The 27,117-nt window shown below is 38.0% G+C and overlaps 1 protein-coding gene across 6 annotated transcripts in view; it reads left to right on the top strand.

Annotated features, from left to right (window-relative positions):
* ANKRD17 (ankyrin repeat domain 17) overlaps window positions 1-27,117 on the top strand; it is a 115,919-nt gene that overhangs the window by 43,267 nt on the left and 45,535 nt on the right. For 2 of the 6 annotated variants that reach the window (XM_027854598.1, XM_027854593.1), the window contains exons 8-16: window positions 1,788-2,025; window positions 3,303-3,494; window positions 3,882-3,991; window positions 11,196-11,283; window positions 13,549-13,676; window positions 14,429-14,572; window positions 15,130-15,232; window positions 17,166-17,939; window positions 23,227-23,372. In XM_027854598.1, coding sequence (XP_027710399.1) covers window positions 1,788-2,025; window positions 3,303-3,494; window positions 3,882-3,991; window positions 11,196-11,283; window positions 13,549-13,676; window positions 14,429-14,572; window positions 15,130-15,232; window positions 17,166-17,939; window positions 23,227-23,372 — 1,923 coding nt within the window. Of the gene's footprint in view, window positions 1-1,787; window positions 2,026-3,302; window positions 3,495-3,881; window positions 3,992-11,195; window positions 11,284-13,548; window positions 13,677-14,428; window positions 14,573-15,129; window positions 15,233-17,165; window positions 17,940-23,223; window positions 23,373-27,117 lie in introns of all 6 variants that reach the window. The other 4 variants (XM_027854594.1, XM_027854592.1, XM_027854597.1 and 1 more) reach the window with 3 other exon arrangements.

Here is a 27,117-nt window from a genome sequence, read left to right as displayed (position 1 = left end):
GTCCCCATTGAATTTCATTTTATTTGATTCAACCCAGTGCTTTTTATGTGTCAGGATCTTTTTGGATCCTAACTCTGGCGTCCAGTTTGTTAGCTATCTCTTCTAGCTTTATTACGTCACATCCAGATTTAATGAGCATTTCATGTATGCGTGTCTTTATCCATGTCATTGCTCAAAATGTTAAACAGCACGGGGCCAAGCACAAATCCCTGGACACTACTGCCAAACCTGGTCTGTACTTCATCATCTTCTCCATAAGAATAGCTTTTCAAAAAATGGGGAATATATGAACATTATCCCCCTTCATTTGCCAGTTCAGGAAAGGAAATTGATGAAGGCACACTCACTGTAACCATTGCTTCCTTTTCAACGTACTCACCAATTATCTTGTTAATGTTTCGTCCTAAGATCTTCCTGGGATTTGAATCATATTTCAGTCAGTTAAATTACACTGCAGAGAATTGTGCATATGAAGAGAAAGGCTGAAAGCAATCCCTGCTTGCAGTGAATAATTTAATCGGGGAGACAAGTACATATAAAAATAAATACGGCATAAATGTGAAGTGAATATTCAAAGTTACATACAAGACAGTTTGAGAGAGAGGGCTTTAGTTGGTAGAGCTGTATTCCAAAGGAAGAGAGGGACTTTGTTTAACTCAATGACTTTTCATTTCATTTAAAAAATTCATATAGCATTTAAGCACTGTCACAGATTTTTGCATTTGGTAATGTACCACCTAGTGTTTGGTTGTTTCTTATTCCAGTATTGTCTGCCGGGTCAGATTGTATTCTTCTTTAGTGTTAAGCCATATTTTCTAATTCTTTATTTCTTTTTTTTTTTTTATGAATTTATTTTTCATATTCAACAATCACTTCCATAAGATTTTGAGTTTTAAATTTTTCTCCCTCTCCCTCCCCAGGACCGCATGCAATCTGATACAGGCTCTACATATACATTCCTATTAAACATGTTTTCACATTAGTCACATTGTAAGGAAGAATTAGAACCAATAGGAGGAACCACAAGAAAGAGGAAACAAAACTCAACAGAAGAAAAAAAATAGCAAATAGTATGCTTCAATCTGCATTTACACTCCATAGTTCCTTCTCTGGATGTGGATAGCATTTTCCATCATGAGTCTTTTGGAATTGTCTTAGATCCTTGCATTGATGAGAAGGGCTACGTCTGTCAACGTTAGTCATCACACAGCGTGGCTATTACTGTGTGCAACGTTCTCCTGGTTCTGCTCACTTCACTCAGCATCGGTCCATACAAGTCTTTCCAGGTTTTTCTAAAGTCAGCCTGTTCATCGTTTCTTATAGCACAATAGTATTCCATTACATTCATATACCACAACTTGTTCAGCCATTCCACAATGGATGGGCATCCCCTCAGTTTCCAATTCTTTGCCACCACAGAAAGAGCTGCTATAAATATTTTTGTTCATGTGCTTCCTTTTCCCATTTTTATAATCTCTCTGAGATACAGCCCCTGGAAGTGCTACTGCTGGGTCAAAGGTATGCACATCATATCTTCTATTTCTTTGGTCCACTGCCTCCTTTTCCTCTTTCTCATGCCACATAGTACCAAGAATCTATATTTAATATAAGTCTTGTGGCCTTAAATGACATATTAAATCGTATGACCTAATATTGATCCCTGCTCTTTATTTGAAGTGTCAGTGGGTTAAGATAATAGAATTATAGAAAACTATTCAACTCAGAACTTTCATTCTTCATATTAACAATATCTAATGCTCTTCTATAACTTCTACTTTTGTGCCCAGGATGGCCATGTTGAAGTGGCCAGGTTACTTCTTGATAGTGGAGCACAAGTCAATATGCCTGCTGATTCATTTGAGTCCCCACTGACGTTGGCTGCTTGCGGGGGCCATGTGGAGCTAGCAGCGCTGCTCATCGAGCGAGGAGCCAACTTGGAAGAGGTCAATGATGAGGGTTATACTCCACTCATGGAAGCAGCTAGAGAAGGGCATGAAGAGATGGTGGCCTTGCTTCTGGGTCAAGGTAGCTATGAGTTCATAAACATGCAGATTGTGGAAAGATGTAAACTAGAGTTAATGGGATGTTTTAAGACTGTGAATATAGTAGATTTCTGTTACTTTTTCTATAGGAGTTAACTCAGTAAGCAGTTCATAACATACTTAAGAAACTCCCTGAAAGGGAGCTTAATGCACAAGGGAAGAGCCTTAAATTTGGAGTCAGAGGATCCAAGTTCAAATCCTGGCTCTGCCATTTACTTCCTGTCTCACCTTGGAAAAATCAGTTAATCTTTCTTTGTTGAGAGGTTGAGCTAGATGATTTCTCTGGTCCTTTTGGACCTTAAAATCTAAGATCCTGTTACCCTATGACCCACTGTAACTCACTTAAATAATCTTATAGTGAAAGCTTGATATATTACTGTTGTTATTTCCTCCCTTCCCCCTTTCATTATTGATATTTTTGATATCAATTTTGACATTTTGACAAAAGAAAAAAAAGCAACTTGAGGTTTAAATATATTGAAAAATATAAAAAAGATTGAAAAATCTTTATTTCCACGCTGATAGAGTTTTCTTTGGTCACTGTGATTAAATGTAAGCTCCTTTGAAGTTCACTCTTGAAATAAAGGTTGTGTTAAGAACATATTTTCAGTGTCTTTAAAAATGCAAGAAAAAATTTTTTTCATTCTTGCCCAATTTGAAATATTACCTATATTTAATTTGTTTAGAAAACAGAAATATATTCTTTGATAAAGTGTCTTGAATTTGATTTATGGCCTCTATCTGCGTCAATTTGATCTGATTCCAGAATTGGAATCTTGAATGCGGCAGTTTAATCCATTCAACATATAATATCCCATCGTATATTTAGATGGATAAATGAGATACTTATATAATTAAAATGGTTATTTTTGTTAAAAGTAATTGTACAAAACATTTTTGTGTCATACTATATATTGTATGACTTTTATGATATTTTTTGTTTTAAAGAAATATTTGGTTATGAGCCATTTTTCTGATTTTTTTTCTACTTATTCCTTTAATACTTGCCATCCTACTTTATATTTCCAATGGGTAGGCAGAGTTTTCAAATAAAATGCAACATGTCGGATTATTTTATCTATATAGAATATTATTTTAATATTTTTCTTTAATAAGTTTACTATGACAGAGGAGCTATCTGTAATTATATGCTCACTATTTAACTTAATATTTTGCAGTATTTAAATCATTTAAAGTGTGTTTTAAAGAAAAAGTCATATAGCTTTCAATTAATTGGGATATTGTGTTTGTTTATTAAAGGAGCTAATATCAACGCACAGACAGAAGAAACCCAAGAAACTGCCTTGACGTTAGCTTGCTGTGGAGGTTTTCTCGAAGTGGCAGACTTTTTAATTAAGGCAGGAGCTGACATCGAATTGGGCTGTTCTACCCCTTTGATGGAAGCTGCTCAGGAGGGTCATTTGGAGTTAGTCAAATACTTACTAGCAGCAGGTAGGCATTTAAAAAAAAATTATGTTATTGTATGGATGGATGGATGTATGTATATGGTTTATTTCAGGGAAAATCTCGTAAGAGGTTATCTTACTCAAAATTTTGCATCCTTGTATACTAAGTATATATTACATAAATTATTTTCGGCATATTTATGTGAATTATAGATTAAGTGGTGAGTACTGTAGTATCAGAAATCATAAAACAAATAATTGTGCTTTTTAGCAAGCTTCATTTTCAGAAAAAGGAAGCTGTAAGAATTTTTAAATAATCAAATCATTTGCCTTTTCATCTATGAGGATGGGGCTTGTCTATTGAAAATTTGACTATTTTATGTATTTACTTTATTTTTATGGAAGTAAAATACATTGTTTGTTGTTGCTTCAGGAGCAAATGTGCATGCAACAACAGCAACAGGAGACACAGCTTTGACATATGCTTGTGAAAATGGACATACTGATGTAGCAGATGTGTTACTTCAGGCAGGAGCAGATTTGGTAAGCTCTGTTACCTTCTTTCAGTCCGAATTTGAGAAAGAGAAAAAATAAACTAATTAAGAAATGGATTTAAGTCACAAAGTAAATTAACAAGCATTTACAACGTACTTATGTGCTGGGCACTGCGCACAGTACCGGGGTTACAAACACAAGCAAGCAGAATAGATGTTGCCCTCCAGGAGCTTATCTTTTGATGGGGGAAAGAACCTACCTTTAGTCCAAACAGTCCTTCCACCAATAATCCCTTCTGCAGCATTCTTGACAAGCACTCAGCCTGTCTGTTCTTGAAAAGCGCCTGCCAATTCCACTTTGGGATACCTCTGATCGTTAGGATGGTTTCCCTCACGTTGACCATGGATTTCCTTTGTGCACATTCTGCCTGTTTGTTGTCCCCACTTCTTTCACCTGAAACCAAGCCGAGGAAATTTTTTCTTTGATGTGGCATCCCTTGCAGGTGGCTGTCATGTCCTGATTGAGTCTTTTCTTTTGCATGTTAAACAATCCCTGTACATTCCCAAATGATGGAATTTTAGACCTTTCACCATCTAGGTTGCCCTCCAGATCATCGTTGTCCTTCATAAAGTGAGGTGCCCAGAACTGATCATAGTTCTCTTGATGTGGTTTGATATGGGTAGGGCATGAAAATCTCCTAAGTTGTGGATGCTATTTTTATTAATGTACATTCTAAGACTTCATTAGTTTTTTGAGTGGTCTTACTACATTGTTGGTTTTATATATTCTCGGATTTTTTGGGAAAAGTCCTTTTTGACCAAGGGTAGTGGGAACAAATAACCCTGTCATCATGCAAGTTAGCCATAGTTTTTCCTTGAGGAGTACTGATGCTTACACTCTGTATGTGATTGGCTCAAGGGGCTAAGGTTTTGGTTAACTTCCATCTCTTCCTGGGATTTTGTGTGCAAAACAGGCCCTGGCACTTCAGGCAGGCTCAGAGGTTTGTCTGGCAGACCATCAGAGGCAGGGGAGGACCTCTCAGCTGAATTGGTTCCATGTCTGAGGTGCATGTTTTTGAACATCATTCCTCTGACAGGGCTGAGTAAATCTTAGCTTTTAAGATTCAGCCCAATTCTATTAGCTTGTCAATAGCTTTATAAATCCTGAATGTTAGAAAATCATAGATAATCTATAATGTTAACTGTTAGTGAGGGAGCTAGGTCACTCCATGGATATACAGTGCTAGTCTTGGTGTCAGGAAGACCTGAATTCAAATCCAATCTGAAGATACCTCCTAGCTTTGTGACCTTGGGCAAGTTACTTAACCTCTGTCCAAATTTCATCAACTGCAAAACAGGAGTAATAGTAGCATCTACTTCACAGAGTTGTTTTAAGGATCAAATGAGATAATATTTACAGATGACTTAGCACAGTCCTTGGCACTTAGTACACACTACAGAGATGCTAGCTACTGTTGTCATTATTCTTATATCATCATCATTCCTGGGCTTTTTGTCATCTGCAGATTTGGTAAACATACCATCTATGACTTTATCTAAGGCAGCGATTTAAAAAATATTAAATAACGTATAGGGACAAGAGCTCCAAAGGCATCCAATAACCCTTAGCGAAGTCTAGATCTGTTTTATCTGTGTCATTTCTCTGATCTAGTCTAGTAATCCTGTTTAAGAAATTTATTTTTTTAAAAGAGCAAATGAAATTAGCCTCTCTTTAACTTCATCTTTTCCCTTTAAAATTACTTGTTTTTAACATTCTTTTCTTTTTTCTTTTTTAAGACAATTGCGGTTAAGTGACTTGCACAGGGTCCCACAGCTAGTAAGTCTCAAGTGTTTGGTCTGAGGCAGACTTTGAACTCAGGTCCTCCTGACTCCAGGGCCGGTGCTCTATCCACTTCACCACCTAGCTACACCTAACATTCTTTCCTTTTAAAAATGTGAGTTCTAGATTTTCTCCCTACCATCTCTCCCTGTCCATTAAAAAGGCAAATAATGTGATATCAATTTTACATATGCAAAACTGATTTCCATATTAGCCATACAGCAGAAAACAAGTTAAAAAAGAAAGTGAGAAAATTATACTTGAGTTTACATTTAAGAGTTCTGCAGTTCACTCTCTGGAGGTAGATAGCATTTTTTTCATCGTGAGTCTTTTGGATCTGTCTTGGATCATTGTGTTGATCAAAGTAGCCAAGTTTTTTCACAGTTGATCATCATTACAGTATTGCTGTTACTGTGAGCAGTGGTCTGCAGCTTCTTCTCACTTCACTTTGCATCAGTTCATACAGATCTTGGAACTTTTTTCTAAAACCGTCTCCCTCATCATTTCTTACTGCACAGAATAACTTCATCACAGTCATACAGCTTGTGCAGCCATTCCCCAGTTGATGAGCATCCTCTCAATATTCAATTCTTTTTCACTACAGAAAGAGCTGCTATAAATATTTTTGTACAAATAGGTCCTTTTCCCTTTCTCGTGGATGTCTTTGGTATGTAGGCCTAGCAGTCGTATTGCTGGTTTGAAGAGTATCCATAGGTTCATAGCCCTTTGGGCAAAGTTCCGAATTGTTCCCCAGAACGGCTGGACCAATTCATCACTTGTTCCTTGCTTCCTTCTTTCCTTCCTCTATATGTAGATGGCTTTCATTTCGTCTTCTGAAAACTGTCTGTTCATGTTACTTGACCATTTATCAGTTTGGGAATGGCTAGCTCTTTTATAAATTTGACTTGGCTTTCTATGTGTTTGACAGATGAGGACATTACTAGAGAAACTCGTAAAAAAAAATTAGGAAAATGTGGTCTTTCTGATTATCTCTTTCAGTTACGTGTATTTCTGTTTTTGCTTTGTCTGAGATCATGATGTCCAATCCTGCCCTCTTCGCTTTAGCTGAAGCGTAATAGACTGCCCCAGGTTTCATTTCAGCTCTTTCTGTTTCACGTGCGTCTCTCGAACACAGCGTATTGTTGGATTCTAGTTTCCAGTCCATTCTGCTATCCACTTCGCCTCTACAGTCACGTGGACAGTTGTGGTCACTAACTATGAATTTCCCTCCATCCCTTTATTCCTCCTTTCCCCCTCCCCCCCTCTGTCCCTCTCTCTCACACACACACACACACACACACACACACATACACACACACACACACACGAGTCACTCATTCTTTCCTTAAACCAATTCAGAGGGCAGCTCGGTGGCGCAGTAGATAGAGTACCGGCCCTGAAGTCAGGAGGACCTGAGTTCAAATCCGGCCCCAGACCAAACACTTGACATGTACTAGCTGTGTGACCCTGGGCAAGTCACTTAACCCCAATTGCCTAAAAACAAAACAAAAAAAAAGCCAATTCAGATTCAAGTGAGGTTCACGCAATGGCTGCTATGGTATCTCCCCACCCCGTTTTCATACCCATTGCAAAAGTTCTGCAATTTACACCTTCCTTATGTGAGAAAAATTTCCGCATTCTACCTTTCCCTATCCCCTTTTCCCAGTGCATCCCTCTCACTCCTACATTACTTTTTTTTGGAGGTCATCCCAGCAAGATAAAGTTCTTAGGAGTTACATGCATCATCTTTGCATATAGGAATGCAAACAGTTAACTCTTTTGAGTTCTCCTTTTTTTTTTGCGGAGGCAGTCTGAATTAAGTGACTTGCCTAGGGTTACATAGCTAGTAAGTGTCAAGTGTTTGAAGTTACATTTGAACTCAGGTCCTTCTGATTCTAGGGCCAGTGCTCTATCCACTTCACCACCTAGCTGCCCCTTTTGAGTCCCTTATGATTACTCTTTTATGTTTACCTTGTTGTGCTTGTCTCGACTCTTCTGTTTAAATGTCCGGTTTTCTATTCAGTTCTGGTCTTTTCATCAGGAATTCTTGGAAGTTGTCTGTTTCATTAGGTGTCCATTTTCCCATTTGAAGCATTTTTACTCAGTTTTACTGGATAGGCTATTCTTGGCTGTAATCCTAGCTCCTTGCTCCTAACTCCTTTCTCCGGAATATTGTGTTCTAAGCCCTGTGTTCCTTTTATATGGAAGTCACTAAGTTTTGTATGATCCTGACTGTGGCTCCGTGATATTTGAATTGTTTGTTTCTGGCTGCTTGCAATATTTTCTCTGACCTGGGAACTCTGGAATTTGGTTATAATATTCTTGGGAGTTTTCATTTTGGAATCTCTTAGGAGGTTCTTGGTGGATTCTTTCAGTTTCTGTTTTACCCTCTGAATCTAAAACATCAAGGCAGTTTTCCTTAAAATTTCTTGAAAAATAGTGTTTAGGCTCTTTTTTTTTTTTTTTTTTTTTTTTTTTGTTAGGGCAGTTGGGGTTAAGTGACTTACCCAGAGTCACAGAGCTAGTGAGTATTATGTGTCTGAGGTCAGATTTGAACTCAGGTCCTCCTGACTCCAGGGCTGGTGCTCTAGCCACTACACCATCTGGCTGATCTGAGGCTGGATTTGAACTCAGGTCCTTCTGACTTCAGGGCCAGTGCTCTATCCACTGTGCCACCTAGCTGCCCCAAGGAATGATTTTCTTCCATGAATTTTTGTACCTCTTTTATCAAGCTGTTAGAATTCTCTTTTCATAATTTTCTTGCATCACTCTCATTTCTTTTCCCAATTTTTCCTCTTCCACTCTTATCTCTTTCTTTAATGCTTGCTGGAATTTTTGGGGGGCTTATGTCCAATTAACATTTTTCTTTAAAGCTTTGTTTGTAGCTGTTTCCATATTGTTGTCTTTTTTGGAGCTGATTTATGTCTTGGTCTTCTCTGCCACTAGGGTAGCTTTTTATGGTCATATTCTTTTTTTGTTGTTTGCTCATTTTTCCAGCCTGCTTGTTGACTTTGCGCTTTATGTTAAAGTTGGTCTCAGCTTACGTGGGTGTGGACAGGCACTGTGCCAAACTTTAGGCTTTTTTGTGCGGCTGTTTTCAGAGCTATTTCTGGGGTCTGCAAGTTTTTGGTGCTTCTAAGGTGGTGTGATCCTGGAAGAGGTGTGGTCACTGATCTCCTTCTCTAAGCTCTAGTCCTTACCTTGTTCCCCTGCAGCTGTAGGTGCTAAGGCTGCTTTCGACCCTGAAATTGTGACCAGGGCCCCTGATCCTCTGTGACTGATCACACGTGCTCCTCTCTGCCCTGGAGCTGCGTCCCAGAAGTGCTTATGGCCGGTAGAGTTGCCAATCAGTGCTAACTAGACTCAGTGCCAGTCAAGGGTCCTTTGTAATCTCTTTCTGACCAGTTGTCTGACCCCTTTACTGTTTCTGGGCTGACAGCTCCCCAAGATCGTGCTGCTGCTGTGGCTGCCTCTGAGGCCCACGACTGGTGCTGCAGACCTTTCCTGTGGACCTTCAAAATTATCTTATGCTCTGAGCTTTTGTTGGCTTTCTCACTTCAAAATTTGATGTGAGGTATTCTTTTAAAGTTTCTTGGAGGGGAGTATTGCAAGTCCTGGCCTGTACTCTGCTGTCTTGGCCCATGAGATTAGGCTTGTGTCTACTCAGAATCTTCAGCTTTAGTTTTCATCCTGTTGCCCCTTAGTCTTAGCTCTTTGTATGCAGCTCCGTCTTCTCTCCTGAGCTTATACATATTATCTCTTCTCCTTATGCCAGCAACTACCTATTTTAACATCTGAAATTGATTGTTCTGTAGCCATGTGTATTCACTATGTCTAGAGTGGAGCTCATGTCTTCCTCTAATACCTACCATTTCCCCCAGACACACCTTTCTAACTTATTTTTAATTCTGTTGAGTATACCACCATTCTTCCAGGTTCAGAAGCATAGTCACTTAACTTTTTCAGCCACCTTCTCTCTCTGCTTAGATGGCCTCATCATCATTGTTCGCTATGTCATCACTACTTCTTTGGATATTGCCTTCTGATTAGTTTCCCAGCCTGCCCTGTTTCTCCTTTTCATTATAGATTCCATATATCTGTGAAATCAGTATTTTACAAGCACATGTCACTTTTTTGCTCTTGCAGATTTGATTTTCTCTTGCCTTTCAGATGAATGTAAACTCCTTGTTTAGGCACTTAGGGAGAGCCTTGCACTATCTGCCTCTAACCTATCTTTCCAGACATTCTGTATTTCTTACTTCATTTACTCTATCTTCCAGCCACACCGGCATACATGAGAATTGCTTTCATGTTCCTGTGTGCCTTTTTGCAAGTTATTCCTTGAAATAGATTCCCTCCTCGCATGACTTTCCGAATCTCTTGTCTTCCTTCAGAATTCAGCTTAAGTGTTACTTCCTGTTGGAAAACCTATCCTAGTTTTTCCCCTCTCCCATATTCCCCCTCTTTGCTATCACCCTGTTCTCTGCATGTATTGTTTCCTTCCTATAAATAAGCTCTTTGCCAGTACGGACTAGGAAAATTTTTATTTTATTTCCCAGCCACACAGTTCAATCAATACTTGTTGAAGGAATGTTTTGTCTTTATCTATGCATAATGCGTTTTCTCGCCCAAGAATGTAAACTCCTTGAAGGTGAGAACAATTTTTCTTTTTATTAGGAGGGCCCAGTACAGTGTAAGTGCTTGCTGAATGAATGAATGAATTGCTTCCTGAATGAACTTGGCAGAGAGAGGATTTGGGAAATAGGAAACATGGAATTAAGGAAGAAGCTTATACATAAAAAAGAAAATCCTATAGCACTAAGGAGTAAGATGATTTCTTCATCGACCCCTACGCCCTAATCCCATTTAAGAACACAATCCAGATTTATTTTTCAAGTTTTCGACATTAGGGAAAGCTGTTTTAATACCTTTTTAGTATTTCTCTGTTTTAGAAATTGTGAGATTATTATTACTTGGGCTATGTTCTGTCCATCTGAAGGTGAGGGCACCACAGTAGGGAAAGTTGGAATAAAGAAATAGGGAAAGATATAAAGAGAGCCAAGATGAGAGACAGAAGACTCTCATGCTATGAAAGGCTAATTGTGTAAATGTATTGATTGTCATTCCCATCACAAGCTATAGGATTCCTTTTGAAGAGAAACTTGAGTTAAAAAATGACATCAGTTTTTTGAGCCCAAGTAACTAGAAGCAGGTGGATAGGAAAAAATCGGCAAAGGTTTTCAATTAAAGCATTGTTCAGTGTTTAACCTTTATATCGAGTCTTGAATTTAATATTAAATGTATAGGAATAACCCTCTGCTTATATTTTGGTTGTGATTCTTATTAAAAATGACTGTGTACTCATAGGCAATTAGGTGCATTTGATATTTTCTTAATATTCTTTTTAAAACAGGAACATGAATCTGAAGGTGGAAGAACTCCATTAATGAAAGCAGCGAGAGCTGGCCATGTGTGCACTGTTCAGTTCTTGATTAGCAAAGGTGGGTCTTGGTGCTGGTGGAAACCTGTTTAATAAGTCTATTTAGATACACGGGACACACTTGTTTCCATATTAGCTGAGGGTAGTGATGGGGTGTGATGGTTATTAAATTGTAACAAAGTAAGGAGCTTATATCAATGTGTATTTAGTTCCTGGCTTTTGAACTTGCCTGCAGTAGTGACTATTCCTCCCGGCAGTTCTGGGTAGTCTTCAAATTGAACACATGACCTACGTCTAAGAAGCTCTGTGGCATAGTGGAGGGAGTTGTTGGCATGGGTTAATGGGATTGACAGCAGAATCCATATCAGCAGGTTGTGTGTTGAGGGTCTGATGATAGGAGACGTATAGTCCTGGTACCCCTCTAGAGATTACAGGAAATCCCTTCCCTGGCACTCCCTCCGGATTGGTGTTGTCTTTTACTCCTTCTCTGCCTCTCCTTGTTGACTCGCCCTGTGGCCAGCTCTGGCCTGGCACAAGTGTTGGCCTTTTCTCCTCTTCTCCCCTGTCCTACTCTATCAGAAAGCACCTGTTTCTTTCTCTGTTGGGATGCATCTCAGTCTCTGTGTTGTCACCCTTGTTCCTCCCTCCTTTGCCTTAATCTCTCCAGAAGAAAGCACAGTGTTCAGGGCAGCTTTTTTTGTTTTTCTTTTGAAGCACATGTAGATTGTGCTTCAGTCCCCAAGGTAACATTGCCTCTAAAGAGAAAAAACGAGGTGAGGTTGTTGGCATGACAACCAGGATCAAGTGGATGGTGGTGGGCCCTCTGAATCCCCAGAATGACAAAGTGGGGTGAGTCAGGAGTGAGAAGGGCCTTTGTGGTCTTCTCAGGGAGGGCTTTTTTTTTTTTCCTCTAATTTAGGAAGATGAGGTTTTCCTGATTCTAAGTCAGTCACGTTGTGCATAAATACTTGTCCCTTGTTTGGAGACTGCCTGTGTTTATCCCTTTTTGTAATTACTGATGAACCTTTTTTCTCATAGTTGGTACATATCCATGATCTCTTCCTAATCAATACTTGTAATAATAGCATTATTTTAATAATCCCATGTAATCTTTGAATTTTATAGCTGAAAGTAGATTTAGAAATTATCTGTTCCAGTTTCGTCCTTTAACAGATGAGAAAATTGGGTCCCAAAGGGGTTAATGCGTATGTCAAGAGTTTTAAGACTTAAGTATCCATTGCAATTGCAGGTAATAAATGCTTGATTAATGTGCGGTAATGCATGGATTTTCAAATAAAGGTATTTTGGAATAATAAAAAGCATGTCCTGGGCTTGGAGTCAGTGAGGTCTGTGTTTGGCCATCTGTGTCCTTGTGTAATTCACTTGACTTAAGTCTTTGGTGACTGAAAATTTACTACAAATCCAAAAACTAGTTGTGATCCCTAAAAGAAAGGAGTTTAAACACTGGGAATTCTCCTCACTGATGAAATCACAAATTCTTTTTAAAATTGTTTAATGCATTCCTAACACCCCTCATTACACTCCTTATACCTGGTGACAAGTCACTTCTATCTGCCCATCAGTTTCCTTCTTTGTATAGTGACGGGATTGGATCATATGTTCTCTAAGCTTCCTTTTCACCTCTTTATTTGTAAGATCTTATGATCCCATATTCTCACCTTTGCTGCTAGTGCTACCACTAAATTGCATATCTGTTACATAGGGGTAAACACATGGGAATTGAGTTAGGCAGCGGAGCCTTTGATCTACTTTCAGCATTAAAATGATCTTGCTGTGTGCTCCTGAATATGCCAGTTGTCTGGATTTCAGTTTCCTTATTTTTTATTGGTTTGTTGTTTTGATTGATTTTTGGAACCTCCTCTCCCATTTCTATGACTCCATGAACTCCTGTCTTCACTTTTTTATTCCGATTCCTTTGATTTTTAATCTTTAGCTAAATATCCTTTTTATTTCTTAATTATACTTCTCTAATTCTGGATTTGGAATCAGGAAAGACCTTGATTCAAAAATCAAACTACTGTGACTGAGTAGCTGGAAGCTGATAATGGGCAAGTTCCCTAGCCTCACTGAGCCCAGTAATACCTGTGAAACCTTCCTCATAGTCTGACTGAGAACCAAATGAGGTCCTGTCTGTCAAGTGCTTTCCAGGCCTCACAGGACTCTGTAAATGTCAGTTACTGTGCGATCTACTAATAAAGCATTCTGAGTATAAATCAAGCTTCATTTGCCCACAGAGATTTTGGATATTAATTGGGAATTAAATCCTTTCTTTCCTGAATGACGTTTTCAAACTTGTGTCTCTCAGGAGCCAATGTGAACAGGACCACAGCAAACAATGATCATACCGTGTTGTCCCTGGCTTGTGCAGGCGGCCACCTGGCGGTGGTGGAGTTACTCCTGGCTCATGGGGCCGATCCCACGCACAGACTCAAAGTATGTAACTGGGGTGTTTCATGGAGTGTTCAAGATCCTTTAATGTTCTTAATGAAATGACAGCTTCTTGGTTTTGTGAATCTACCCCCTTCTGAAGCCTTTATACTCCTTACCAGGAGAATTTTAAAGGCGTAAGATAAAATACAAAGGATTGCAACTAATTATTTTGAAATACAGTTATCAAAATATGTTTTTTAAGAAAAAGTTTACAGGTCAAGAGCTCCAGGTTTAAAATTTTTTAATACTGATAGAGGGAGATGAATACGCTTCCTTGATTTTTGTTATTTTTGAAACTATTAACAGCCGGAATATGTCAGTAATTAGAATTAGTCGGTTTTAGTACATAGGTTTGTAAGTACAATTAACCTGAATGTATCTTGAATACATTGAAATTAAAAGCATTTCTACCATTTTCTTGCAGTTTTATTTCATTTTTAAATATGAGATTGTGAGAATGCACATTCTAATAGAGAGTGAGAAAATAAAATTAAGTGTAGTTGTTGACTGCTCATAAGTATGAATACGATCACAGAAATGGATGTAATAAATGTATGGGTTGTTAATATTTAAATTTGCAATGTCAAAAAGCAGTGACTCTTTTTTATAAAAAGTTTTAGATGAGATGGACCTGTCTCAATTTGTGCTCTTCACAACCAGATTTATCATGATGTCCTATGTCTCGTGTTTGCCTGTGAAGTAACATTTTATATACTTCCTTTTCCTCCATTGTGCCCATACTTCTCTCGTTTTAGGATGGTTCAACAATGTTGATAGAAGCAGCTAAAGGTGGCCATACAAGTGTTGTTTGCTATCTTTTGGATTATCCCAATAATTTGCTTTCTGCTCCTCCACCTGATGTCACCCAGTTGACCCCTCCATCCCATGATTTAAATCGGGTAAGAGTCAGAGCTAATTCATTGTATTATTTGATATTCTACAATTGATGGCTATTTTAACCTAGATTACTTTAATTTTTATTTATATAGATTCTTTCTCCAGACTAATTTTCCATATGCTTTTCAAAAAACATTTACAATTTAGTAATTGTTGTTACATTTTGCTGTTTTTTTAGTTCTACCATTGTCAAAATAATAACTTCACTAACTCTTCTAATGAATTTGTAGCCCATAAAATTTATTGAAAAGCACAGAGATCTTGTAATATGTTTTTGCTCAACTTGGAGTCATAAAGACTTGAGTTTGAGCTTCACCCTCACACAGATACAACCATGAAACTTTGGGTAGCTCATTTATCTCTCAATGAGCATGTGTAGTACCTGTACAGCTTAAAATGCTTTGTAAGTGTCAGCTATTAAATGTGTCATTTCATCTGATAATCTATCATACTATTTGGCAAATATTTTAGAAAGTTTGTTGTCAAAACATTTTTCATGTTATTTAGATACAGGTGTAAGAATAAAAGGCATATGCTTAATTGATGTATATTGTTGTAGGCTCCTCGTGTCCCTGTGCAAGCACTGCCCATGGTGGTCCCCCCACAGGAGCCTGATAAGCCCCCCGCCACTGTGGCTGCTACACTTCCCATCAGGAGCAAAGGTCAGTTCTTTTTCTGTCAACTCTTTTAAAATGCTTTATAGGTTGAAACCACAGGAATAAAAAAGTAGAGTGCTTATTTTTTAAAATGATTTTTCACACCAAATGGCAGTTGGAAAAACTAAGGTGATTTGGGAGGGTTTTTTTTTTTAAAATAACAAGAAATACTCCTTCTTAAGGGCCAAAAGAAAGTGAGAGGGAGAGAGAGAATTTTAAAAAACAGTGAATTTGTGCTAAAATTCCAACTTGAGATTTGGTTGCTCTGTACTTACGGGATAGCTCATCCTTCATGCTATTTTGATTAACCATGATATCCCTTAAATAATTAGTCTTTTATAGTTCTCTATAAAGTGCTAGGCTGGGTATAATTTGCTTAAAGCAGTCTCTTCAAACTCTGCAAGGTATTAGATTTAAAATTCTGCATCAGATAGAAATTTTCAAAATTCTGTTTTTGATGCAAATTTCATATTTGGATCAATTATTTCAGATTCACTTGTATTCACTAGAATTTTCCCTTAGATCCATCATCTGACTTAAAGTTAGGATCTTGTACATATGTTTCTAAGTCCCGTTGTCCTCTCCTTTCCCCAGTATTTCAACTATCAGTTTGAAATTACTTTTATTTTTAAAAAGTTTTACCTAAAAAGGTGTTGTGTTTTTTTTTTTTAAGTGCGAGGATGGTTGTGTTCTTTTTTTTTCTCTTACCAATATGACTATTACATATTCCTTCCACCTGATATTTTCAGTTCCTGACTACTATTCTACAGCACTTTTTTCTGTTGGTGGGTGTTACAGGCCATTGATGCCACACCTACAGCCAGGTCACTTTATTGGCCTGACTGCGGACGGGTAGATGACATAAGCCATCCATCATTGTTTCTTCCAGGGTGGCCACATCCTATTCTCTACTGGTGTGAACATATTTAAATTCATCTCCTGATTTTATCAGTCCTGAAACTCCAACAAAGACATTTCAGTTGGATTTAATTTCCCATGACTTTAGTAATTCTGGAACTGTTTTGTGTTTAAAAAGAACCAGATTCTTAAATGTGGAGAGAGGGAAAAAATAACACCTTAAATTAAAGATCCTTACAATTTCAAAAATAATTTTTTTCCTATACTCTTGAGCAATATTTTCTTGTTTGCAGTGGCATTTTCCTTTCCTTTGTTACTATATTCAGTAGCTTCTCTGGGCCTATTTCCTCTTCTCTCAAATGAGGGGGGTTGAACTAGATGGTTTCTAAAGCCCCTTCCAGCTCACAGTCCTATGATCATATGATGTACACACTTGCAAACTGTAGCTTGTTTTGTACCAGTTAGATACCACAAAGTTAGATACAGGTATTCTTGGTTTTTCACTTAGATAATCCTTCAGTAATCTTGAAGTGAATTTCTAAAGTATGTATATAATCCATACATCTCTTGAATTGGTGATACAGTAGAAGGTGTTATTTGCTTATAATCACATACAGTACATTTCCACCTTCTGTGGGTTTGATCCGCCACTAAAGTCCTCCCCTGATGCCTCCTCATGGCATTGAGGCCACCCCGGGCTCTCGAAGGCTGTGCCAGTGGAGCACAAGCTCTGTCAGGTCCTCCCAAGCTGGAAAGCCTTCAAGGATGGTCTGGGGATAGATTGTTTATCTGTCACCCGAGGACCAGCCTAGTTAAGTTTGGAAAGACTCATCACCAGATAGTTGGCCATGAGGTGATGGATTGTTTTTTGGCCACAGCAACTCATGAAAGTCTTCTAAGAGGTAGAGAGGGTTGCGATCTGCATCGGTGGAGGGTGTACCCACACCAATGAAATCATGGATCCTTGAAGTATGGATTTGCTAACTTGGTGCATAACTGTTGGCACTAAGCCTCCCAACAGTAACTCTGTAATGAGGATGCCATTCATGTGCACTTCTGAGGGGGTTTCTTTTTCACACAGCTGCTTCTAAACAAAAGTCCAGCAGCCATTTGCCAGCTAACAGCCAGGATGTACAGGGTCACATCACCAATCAGTCTCCTGAGAGCATTGTAGAAGAGGCTCAGGGCAAGTTAACAGAACTGGAACAGAGGATAAAAGAAGCCATAGAAAAGAATGCCCAGCTGCAGTCCTTGGAGCTGGCTCATGCCGACCAACTTACCAAGGAGAAGATCGAGGAGCTGAACAAGACAAGAGAGGAGCAAATTCAGAAGAAACAAAAGATTTTGGAGGAGTTGCAGAAAGTGGAACGAGAGTTACAACTGAAAACACAACAGCAGCTAAAAAAGCAGTACCTGGAGGTGAAAGCTCAAAGAATTCAGCTCCAGCAGCAGCAGCAGCAGCAGCAGCAGCAGCAGCAGCAATCTTGTCAACACCTGGGACTCCTGACTCCGGTTGGAGTTGGAGAACAGCTTTCAGAGGGAGACTATGCCCGGTTACAGCCAGTGGATCCCATCTTGGTTAAAGATGACCCCCAGCAGAGTGCTGCTCAGATGGGCTTTACACCAATCCAGCCTTTGGCGATGCCCCAAACTTTGCCTCTGGCAACAGGTTCCCTACCTCCAGGGTCCATCACAAATCTTACAGAACTGCAAGGAGTTATAGTTGGACAGCCCGTACTGGGCCAAGCACAGTTGACAGGGCTGGGGCAAGGAATTCTGACAGAAACCCAACAAGGGTTAATGGTAGCCAGCCCTGCTCAGACCCTCAATGACACGCTGGATGACATCATGGCAGGTGGGTTTATATTGTTATGAGCAGGTATACAGTATGGTTTTCGTAAGGCACAAAGTAAGGGTATGCCAGAATTGTTCCAATTACCAGACTTGAAGGCTATCTCTGGACTTTTGACCCTTGTACCCCAGTAGATGTAGTAGCACTGTGTCAGAAGTCCTCAGAAAGAAACTCAGATGGTGATAGGTCAAAGTATAGTACAGGCCCATTGCTGCTTTAGCTCTGTTTTAGAGAAAGTATGCTGGAATACAAAGGACTCCTGCTTGTTTGTGTGACTGGGTGGACAGGCAGGGTTTTTTTTGTTTTTTGTTTTTGTTTTTTTGATTGTTGTTTTAAGTGCTCTTTTTCTTAATTATTAGAGACAAGGTGTTGTCTTTTACGTTTGCATCAACAAACTAGGAAATTTTAAAGATATTCCAAGTACAGCTTCCCAGTTGGTTGGATACTATGTAGACTTAGCTTATTTGTGAGCAGGAATATTTTGGTATAGAGTTCTAGGCTTCAGAAAAGTAAAACCTTTTACCTTGATATATTTCAAAGTAGGCTATGTGTATCACATCCTGTGTACATAATTATAGGGTGCCTCGTTCACCACAACACAAAAATTTGTGTCCCTCCATCAGTAATGGGATTTTACTGTTTTTCATAGTGGAAAAAATGATTCATTGACAATTTAAAATATACTCTTGTGTTTTAGTCACTCCTGGAATACATACCATTTGTAAATAAAACCTTTTCAGAGGATTGTCTCAATTCTCTTAAGTTTTAAATGCGTTAACATGTGTAAAGCACTTTGCAAACCTTAAAGCACTGTACCTTTGCTAGCTCACTGCTTAAGACCAAAATTTCTAAAAAGTTCAGTATCAGGAAAGAAAAATAGCATTCTTGAGTACTAGGGACATAAAAGAGTCAAGTTATATCCTTCTTAGAAGAATAATTAAGCTTTTTAAGAATGATTATAAAAATAAGGCACCATTTACGGGAGAAAATAGTTGGATAATTTTTAGAAACACTTTCATGTGATCTTTTTTCCTTAAGATAAAATGTATACAGATTTGTATGGCTAAACTGATAATGTCTTGCCAAAGTAATTTATTGTTAGTAAAACATCATTTAACTAGTCCTATAAATTTTTAGCAGAAATATACATACAGCTTTTTAGTGAAAGTCCACAGAATAAATTATTCTTAAAATATGATCTATAGTAGGAAGGATTTGTTTCCTGTCCAGTTAAAAATGTGGAATATGCTTTAAATGTCAGTGTAAACCTGTATTACCTCCTTGGTCACTCTGAATTGTGAATGTCAGGATTTAAAATACAAAGCAGTTTGAATATTTTTGTAATTTTGAACAAAAATTCAAAAAGTGAAATAATCTACAAATGTTACTTTGGTATTTCACCCCTCAGTTCAACTAGTAATGTATAGAGTATAAATCTTTTAATTATTTTGCATATTATAGGTTTCAATAAATCTATATTCTATAATGTTATGAAAAAGAATTTACATAGTCACGAGAATGACATACTAACTTGTAGCTACACTGACATATGTGTGTGTTAGAAATTGGAGTGTTGTCCCACCATTTTTGAGTTAAATTGAATGGGGAATTTAGCCAGATGTGGTGGTGCACACCTGTAGTCCCCGGTGCTGAGGAGCTCTGCTATGTCTGACAGATGTCATGAACTCTACATTAATGACGAGCCCCCAGGATCAGAGGGACCACCAGATTGCTTACGGAGTGGCATCAGGCCACGAAGGGCTCCTGTTCTTTCAGCCTGGTCAAGAGAGGAGATCCAGTTTAAATAAATAAATAAATATTTATTAATATAAATATATAATATATAAATATAATTTTATCATGGAATTTAGTTTTTAAAAAAATATCACTCAAATTCTTTAAAAGTTCATCTAAGGGATGCTAATTATACTCAGAAAAACAAAAAAGGTTAAGTGGCCCTTTATCCATATAACTCTCCCCTGTTATCTTTGCTGTGGTTTGTATTAGGACCTAAAGAAACCTGTCCAAAGTATTCATAATTAGCTTTCACTTATCCAGGATAAGAAGGGATAAAAGAAAGTTGTAGATAGGTTAAAACTATAAATGATTCTTAAAAATTATATTTGATTTTTTTCATGTAATCATAAGTTGCCCATTAAGTTTACAGGTGCCAGCAATGGCCTGGAACTTGTGCATTTTAAATTCTAGCCAGAATCACAATAGAAACAGAAAGCCTTTACAGTAAAATTGGGATAACTCTTTCTATACATGGCCACTGATTTACTCCAAAAATAAAAATAGATGAGATACATAAATTTTACTTAAGATGAACTTTACAGTGTTTTGGGTTTTTTCTGTGAGAGAGAGCATTTTATCCACTTTTGAATTTTAAAACCAGACATATAATTTTCTCCTCCAAGTTAGTTGTTATACAACAAGTACACTTAAATTGCTCACTGTATCCACTTAAAAAAAGAAGGAATGAGGCATAGAACTGGAAGGAAAGCTATGTAAATATAATTCCAGCCTCACATACACTTTAGACTTGGTACTTTTTTAGTGAGAGTTTGAATAAAAGGTTCCTGCCTGCCCTCATTTCACTGAAGGAGCCTGTGTCCTTCACCATCAGCCACATCTATAGTCCAGCCTCTTGTCTTCGTAAACACTTATGCCTTGCTTTCAGCTGGTGAGGTTCCATCCCATTTCTGATTGCTGGCTAGCCAAACCCTCTCATCCAGCTTATGGTTATTAATACCTGGCATCTCCACAAAAACCTTCTAACTCATCTCTCCCTCCACCCTCCATTTCATCTATTTGTCTCCCTTATTGATGAAATTTATCTTTGCGTAGTCCACCTACTATTTATTCTCTCCAGGTCCTTTACAGTTTTGCGTGAGTGGCACAAACTGTGGATGTGTGTGTGTATGTATGTGCGCGTGCAAGCTTTCTCCTGTAGCCTGCCTTGGTTGTACTTGTAGCTGTTAACTATGGGGGATGAAGGTGACCAATGCACACTCAGTTTAGAAGCCTTATTTCATAAACTAGACCAAATAACATTAGCAATAGGGACTTGGCCTACAGGTCAGAGATCTCCTGCTCTCTTTACTCAAATGATGCAAAAGCTTTATTTAGCAAAATATATTTTAAAAACTAGGATTTTTTTTTAGTAATTTCCTTTTAAAAATTGAAATTTAGATGTTGAATTATTCACTTACCTTTATTAGGATGCTTATATCACTGAATAAAATTGTATTTGATCTATTTGAGTTGCTTATTGTATTCCATCATTGTTCATTGCTAGAAACAGTACTAAGCACTTTATCAGTTTGGAAGCATGCTTTTTGTTTTGAAACTTTTTGGGGAAAGTTCATTATTAGTCTAGATCTTATTTGCCATGCTTTTTTTTTTTTTTTGAAAAATATTAGATAATCACATTTTTTTTAATCTAGAAATAAAAATGACAAGGTAGACATGCAGTTTTTTCTCTTCATGTTCCCAGGTCAGCTCATTTGGATCCCTGAGAATATGTTTATTTTTATGCAGATAATTTTTTCCATTGTCCTTTAAGTAGGCTTAAAACTGTATATTTACATAATATGTATTGGTACTGATATGGTGCTAGGTATTTTAATAGGCTGAGATTTTTATGTAAACAAGATCTTTTAATGAGATCAGTTTTTATTCTTTGTACTTGACAGGGTCAAACATTTTTCCCTTTGGTTTCAGATTCATTTTTAAGGAAATATTTTAATTTTTGTTAGAAGAAATAAATTGGCTATTCATTAAAACATTATGCAGTCATAGACTTTTAAAATAAAATAAAAAATTAAAGTGTTAAAGTGCATTTTGGACCTGGATTTTAGTTCTTGCTCTTCTACTGCATAGCATTGTGAGTTTAGCCAAGCTTGTAGCCCCTTTAATGGGCTTAAGTTGTTCTTTCTGTTAAAATAAGGTTAGACAAGATGATTTCTCAAGTATCTTTCAAATTTAAAATCCTATAGTTTTATTATCTGTGATCATGTTATTTTTAATGGTGGTGGTGCTGTTGAACTATTCATTCAGAAAAATAAAAATGTTTAAAATATCAACATTATGATGTATAATTTGTATGTGTTGAGCACATGATGTCTTGGCAGTCTTAAAAATAAGTTTGACTTTTTACCTAATTCCTGTGATTAGTCATCATGCTAGTTCGAAGAAGGAGAACCAGTGGTAATTCTCATTTAAGTAACGTTGTCTGTTGGAATGCAGGTGATAGCTGCTTTTCTGATGAGCATCCACAATGCTTTTTAGCAGTGAAAAGTTGGTTCCCATACTTTAATATAGTGGAATTTTTAATTGGGGGAAGTGGGCTTGAAAGGAGAGAAGATCTGGGACTGATCTTCACACACCAGGTCCAACAGTGAATTGATGAGAGTAATAGTCCATGATCATCGAGAGCCTAGACTGTATCACCCTTTGAGTTTTACCAGCTAGGTACTGAGTTTCTCAAGTCAGGTGTGAAGAAAAGGGCATGGATATGTCAGAAACAAAATATACTGGGTATAATCCAAATTTATTAGCTATATAATTATTTTCTGCATTACCATTCTTGTACATGATGGAATTTCTGAAATCATTACATAGAAAAATGTTCTAAATTATCTCTTGCATGAGAAAACACAAACCTGTCTCAAAGACTAATATTTATCTAAGAATATGAACAGATACTGAATGCCGTAATGTAGACTATTCCATTACCAGTCTTTGTCTGAGGGGGAGATCTCATTTTATGAGGGGACCAATGGCTTAAAGATTGCTTGGCTGTAGAGGACTTCACCTGAGCAGAATTTATCCTGGCAAAATATTGGTAGTCTTGCAATAGAAATATTAGCAATGACAAGGAATCGAATGTTTTGCTCTTTTACTCTTCCCAGTTTGACTTAAAAGTACCAAAAAGACATAATGAAAGACTTTGCTGTTTTTTGATATTAAAAAAATTTCAGTCTTCATGTGTCGCAATTTTAATTTTAACCACTTGACCTATTCATATGCTCCATTAGACTTTTCATGTCACTGAATGCTAGACTAAGTCAGTCCTAGGTCTGCTTTAGGTAACGTAAAGGAGGAGACACTTCCATAGATGTTCACTTTATAATTTTAAATTGCTCCCCAGAGTCTTGGAAATAATAAATGGGATCTGAATGTAGAAATTTTTCTTAAAATTAGTCCAAGTTTTCTGCTCATTTTTACTTATACTATAATGACAACATTTACCATTACTAAGTGATGTTGTTTTGTTCAACAGCAGTGAGTGGAAGAGCATCTGCAATGTCCAACACTCCTACCCACAGTATCTCAGCTTCTATTTCCCAACCTCAGACGCCTACTCCAAGCCCGATCATCTCTCCTTCGGCCATGCTGCCTATCTACCCTGCCATTGATATTGATGCACAGGTGAGGCACCTCAAATCATAAAAGGAATCAGTTGAATCAATTAAATAGTGTTAAAATAGTTCTTACTTTTCATTAACTAATTTATGAAAGTTTAATGTCATTCTTTTTTAAGCATACCACGGGTTCTTACTGTACACTTGTAAGTTAAAGCTCACAAAAAGCCTAAGTGTTTATGGCACTGTCATTATTAATGTATTTTCTTAAGTCGTAGATGATGATATCTAGTTCTGTAAAATAATACATATGATATACTTAATAAAATCTATCTTAAAAATTGATAATGCTACTTTTTCAGCCATATCACAGTGTTTACTGTTATATTCTTGGGTACTAGAAGGTCTCAAAAACATTGACCAAATAGCTGCATAGTCTGATGAAAGAAATTTGTAAGTCCATCGTTTCATAGTATATGAAAAAAAAATACGTGAGTCGATCTAACCAACATTTATTTAAGAACACATTATGTGCCATGAACTATGTTAGGGGTTCTGGTACAAAGATAGCAATGAAACAGCCCCTGCCCTCAAAACGTCTTACCAATAGGCAGAGACCTATACTTGAATTAAAAGATAGAAAATAAATACAAGGTAAAATTTTGAGGCAGAAGGGGAGTACCAATAGCACTGGGGGATCAGAAGTAACTATATATAAGGTGTCCATGAGCAAAGCTTAAAAGGAATGAAGATATTCTAAGAGGCAGCCATGAAAGGAGAGACTGGAGTCATGGAGTCCCATTAGAAACATGTGGCAAAACTCAGGTGCAAGATGAAATCCTAAATTAGGGCAATGACCAAATGAGTAAGGAGAAAAGTAGGATGTAACCAATTTTTGGCAACTGATTAGGTATATGGGGTGAGAATGAATGAGAAGTCAGACACACCACCTATGTGGTAAAATCTGAGTTGTTGGAAGGTTTGCTGTCCCCGATAGAAATAGGAAAGTTCAGCAGGATGGTCAGGGGAGGGATTAGGGAGGAAATAATGCATTTCCTTTTGGTCTTATTAATTTTTGAGATGCCTGCAGGACATCTGTTTGGAAATACCTGGTGCTATATATTCAGTGTTTACACTCGGTATGTGATATAAAATTTAAAGAAATTAGTCATTTCTTCAGTTCATCATTACAATCTACCTATGAATATTTATGATTTCCAACAGGCTCTAATTAGTAAAATAAAGATGCCAGATCTCATGCCACATAACCTGGCAGAAGATCAATTTTCCAACTTTCCTTTCCTAGGGGGTTTAAAAATGATCTTGAATGATAACAGTCACAGAATTTAAATGTTGGAAGAAGAAAGAAATGCCCATTACCATCTCTCAAGCTAGTAGTGGTCCCTCACTGTTTGTCCACCTCCCTCTGCTTCATGACTGCCTTGGCGTGTGCGCATGAGAGGCTTCTATGCCAAGCGATTGCTTGGTGATGGTTTTGTTCGGCCCCAGGTTCGGCCCCAGGTTGTGGCTAGGATGTTCACATGCATGGGCAGGGATCTCCCTGAGTGCCCCTATTTTGTCTGTGCCGTGCAACTTTGGTACGCATCTGTGCCAAGCCCTTCCGCTGGTTTTAGTTGCAGCTGCTCTGAAGTCATCACTTGGGTTTGAGTCCTGCCTCTGGCACTTACTTTGCTCGAGTTAGCCTCTAAATGAGAGGATTGAACTGTGTGGCCTTGGAGGTCCCTTCCAGCTGTAGCGTCTGTGACTCTGTGAAGCCTGTAGTGTTGTTTAATCCATCCTACTGGATCCTTTCCACAAGGAAGAAAGGGTACTTTATCAGATACTTTGCTAAAATCTAGGTGAACATATTTACAACAGGTCTCGGATTTGCTAGATTGGTGATCTTTTTATAAAAGGGAATAAGCCTGGTGTGATAAATTTTGATGAAACCATGCTTGCTCTTTGTAATCAACACTTTTCCTTTCTTCATTAACCATCTCTGTAATGATCAGTTTTCTAAATTTCTAAGGAAGCAAAGTCAAGTTCACTTGCTTATAATTTGGAGATGATTCTTCTAGTCCTTTCTGAAAATCAATACATTTCCCCCCTTTCAGTTCTGTAGCACCTCTTCAGTCCTTCTTGATATCACTGACAATGACTTAGCCATATCTGCCGGTTCTGCATCCAAGAATGTAGCTCATTTGAGCCAGATGGCTTGAAATCATGCAGATAAGTTGATAAACATAAATTGCCTGCTACGTGTCAGGAACTGTGCTGAACACTGGGGATACAGATACAAAAAAGATAGTTCCTGCCCTCAAAGAGCTTACTGAGGGAAGACAACATATGAAACGAAGCTGAAAATGTGGGGAGAGGGGAAGATAAACCTGCCATCATGGGGGGGGGGTGATCAAAGGAGTCTAAAACAAGTGCCGTGAGTGTGAATGAGACATCTAAAATAGCTTGATACGTAATTTATTAAGTGCTTAGTATGTGCCAGGTACTATACTAAGAAAACTAGCAAGACAGTTCCTGCCCTTAGGGAGCTTGTATGTGAATAGAGAAAGACAGCACATAAAGGCAAAGTGGGAAGACGGAGGGAGTCACGTGCATGGCATGGAAGCTTGATTCACAGTAAGAGAAGGTGAAAGCTCTTCTCTTGGAGGCAGAGGACCCAGGAAGGGAGTTGGAGGCTGTGGTGGAGCGCAGATGGAATGATGGTTGGATTGCCAGTAGAGACGGCTGGAGAAGAGGTCAGGGAGTCAAGGAAGACTTGGGTGTTCTCTTACTGTTTTCTTATATAACCTTACCCTGTTAGTCGTTGTTCTTCTGTCCTTTCATTTTCTTTAAATTGAGCAGCTGCCTTGTTAACCATTTTCACATTGACCCCTAGCAGCAATTCTATACATTCTTTGAATCTATTCTGTCTCCATTTAAAATTTTTTTAAATAAAAACCCTGTAGTTCTAGTCAGTCTCAGCTTCTTCTGAGCTTTGACACTCCTGTCATTCTTATTTAGGATCTTAAATCCATCCGTTTTTTGCCTGTACTTCTGTCTTCTATACATATCTTTTAAAAAACGTAAGTTGGTGGTGAGGTCTTTGAGCATATACAGCATGTCCCAGATGTTTTAGTGCAGATTTAAGCTTTAATAGCTTATCAGTCTCACGGCTTATTTTTTCATTGCTTTGGAAATTTCCTTGGAACCATTTGAAATCTGTCTTCCCTAAATCTAGGGCACATGTTAGACTGTTGAGGTTTCCTTTCCTCCTCTGTCAGAGACACAAGGAGGAAGTAGTTCTCTCTCGCCAACCCAGAAACCAGTTATTCCCTGTTAAACTGAAATCATATTGATTATGGAATGTCACCGTATTGTTTCCTCTTTTGAAGCATAAAATTACAACTAAGACAAGTCAAAAAGTTATTCATTGTTCTGCAGTTGGAAGAGAGCTAGAGCCAGATATCTTAATGGTTGACCGTGTCATTACTCTGTTATGCCTATGTGCCAGGCTTGTGCAAGGTCTGTTTCCGTACTTCCTCACGTATAGTGCAGCATGTTTCTCTTCATTCCACTTCACTCACAAGTATGCAATGTGTTTATGTAACTGCATGTACAGAGTGTAAGAGTGCATGGCAGCTTTCTTCCAGCCCTATAGAGGATGTGATCTTTTCTGAGAAGGGAAGTAAGGTGACCTAAGTGAATCAGCGTTGTTTGGATCCATCGAAATTTATTCTCACTCTTTTCAAGCTTTGTACAAATCTTGATGTATAATTTTCAGCATTATAATAGTGTTCCTGCATTTCTTCTCTTTG

The sequence above is a fragment of the Vombatus ursinus genome, unplaced genomic scaffold, assembly GCF_900497805.2.
Source record: "Vombatus ursinus unplaced genomic scaffold, bare-nosed wombat genome assembly UNPS02010461.1, whole genome shotgun sequence".
NCBI classification, from domain to species: Eukaryota; Metazoa; Chordata; class Mammalia; order Diprotodontia; family Vombatidae; genus Vombatus; species Vombatus ursinus.
This window is presented reverse-complemented; position numbering and strand designations above follow the sequence as displayed.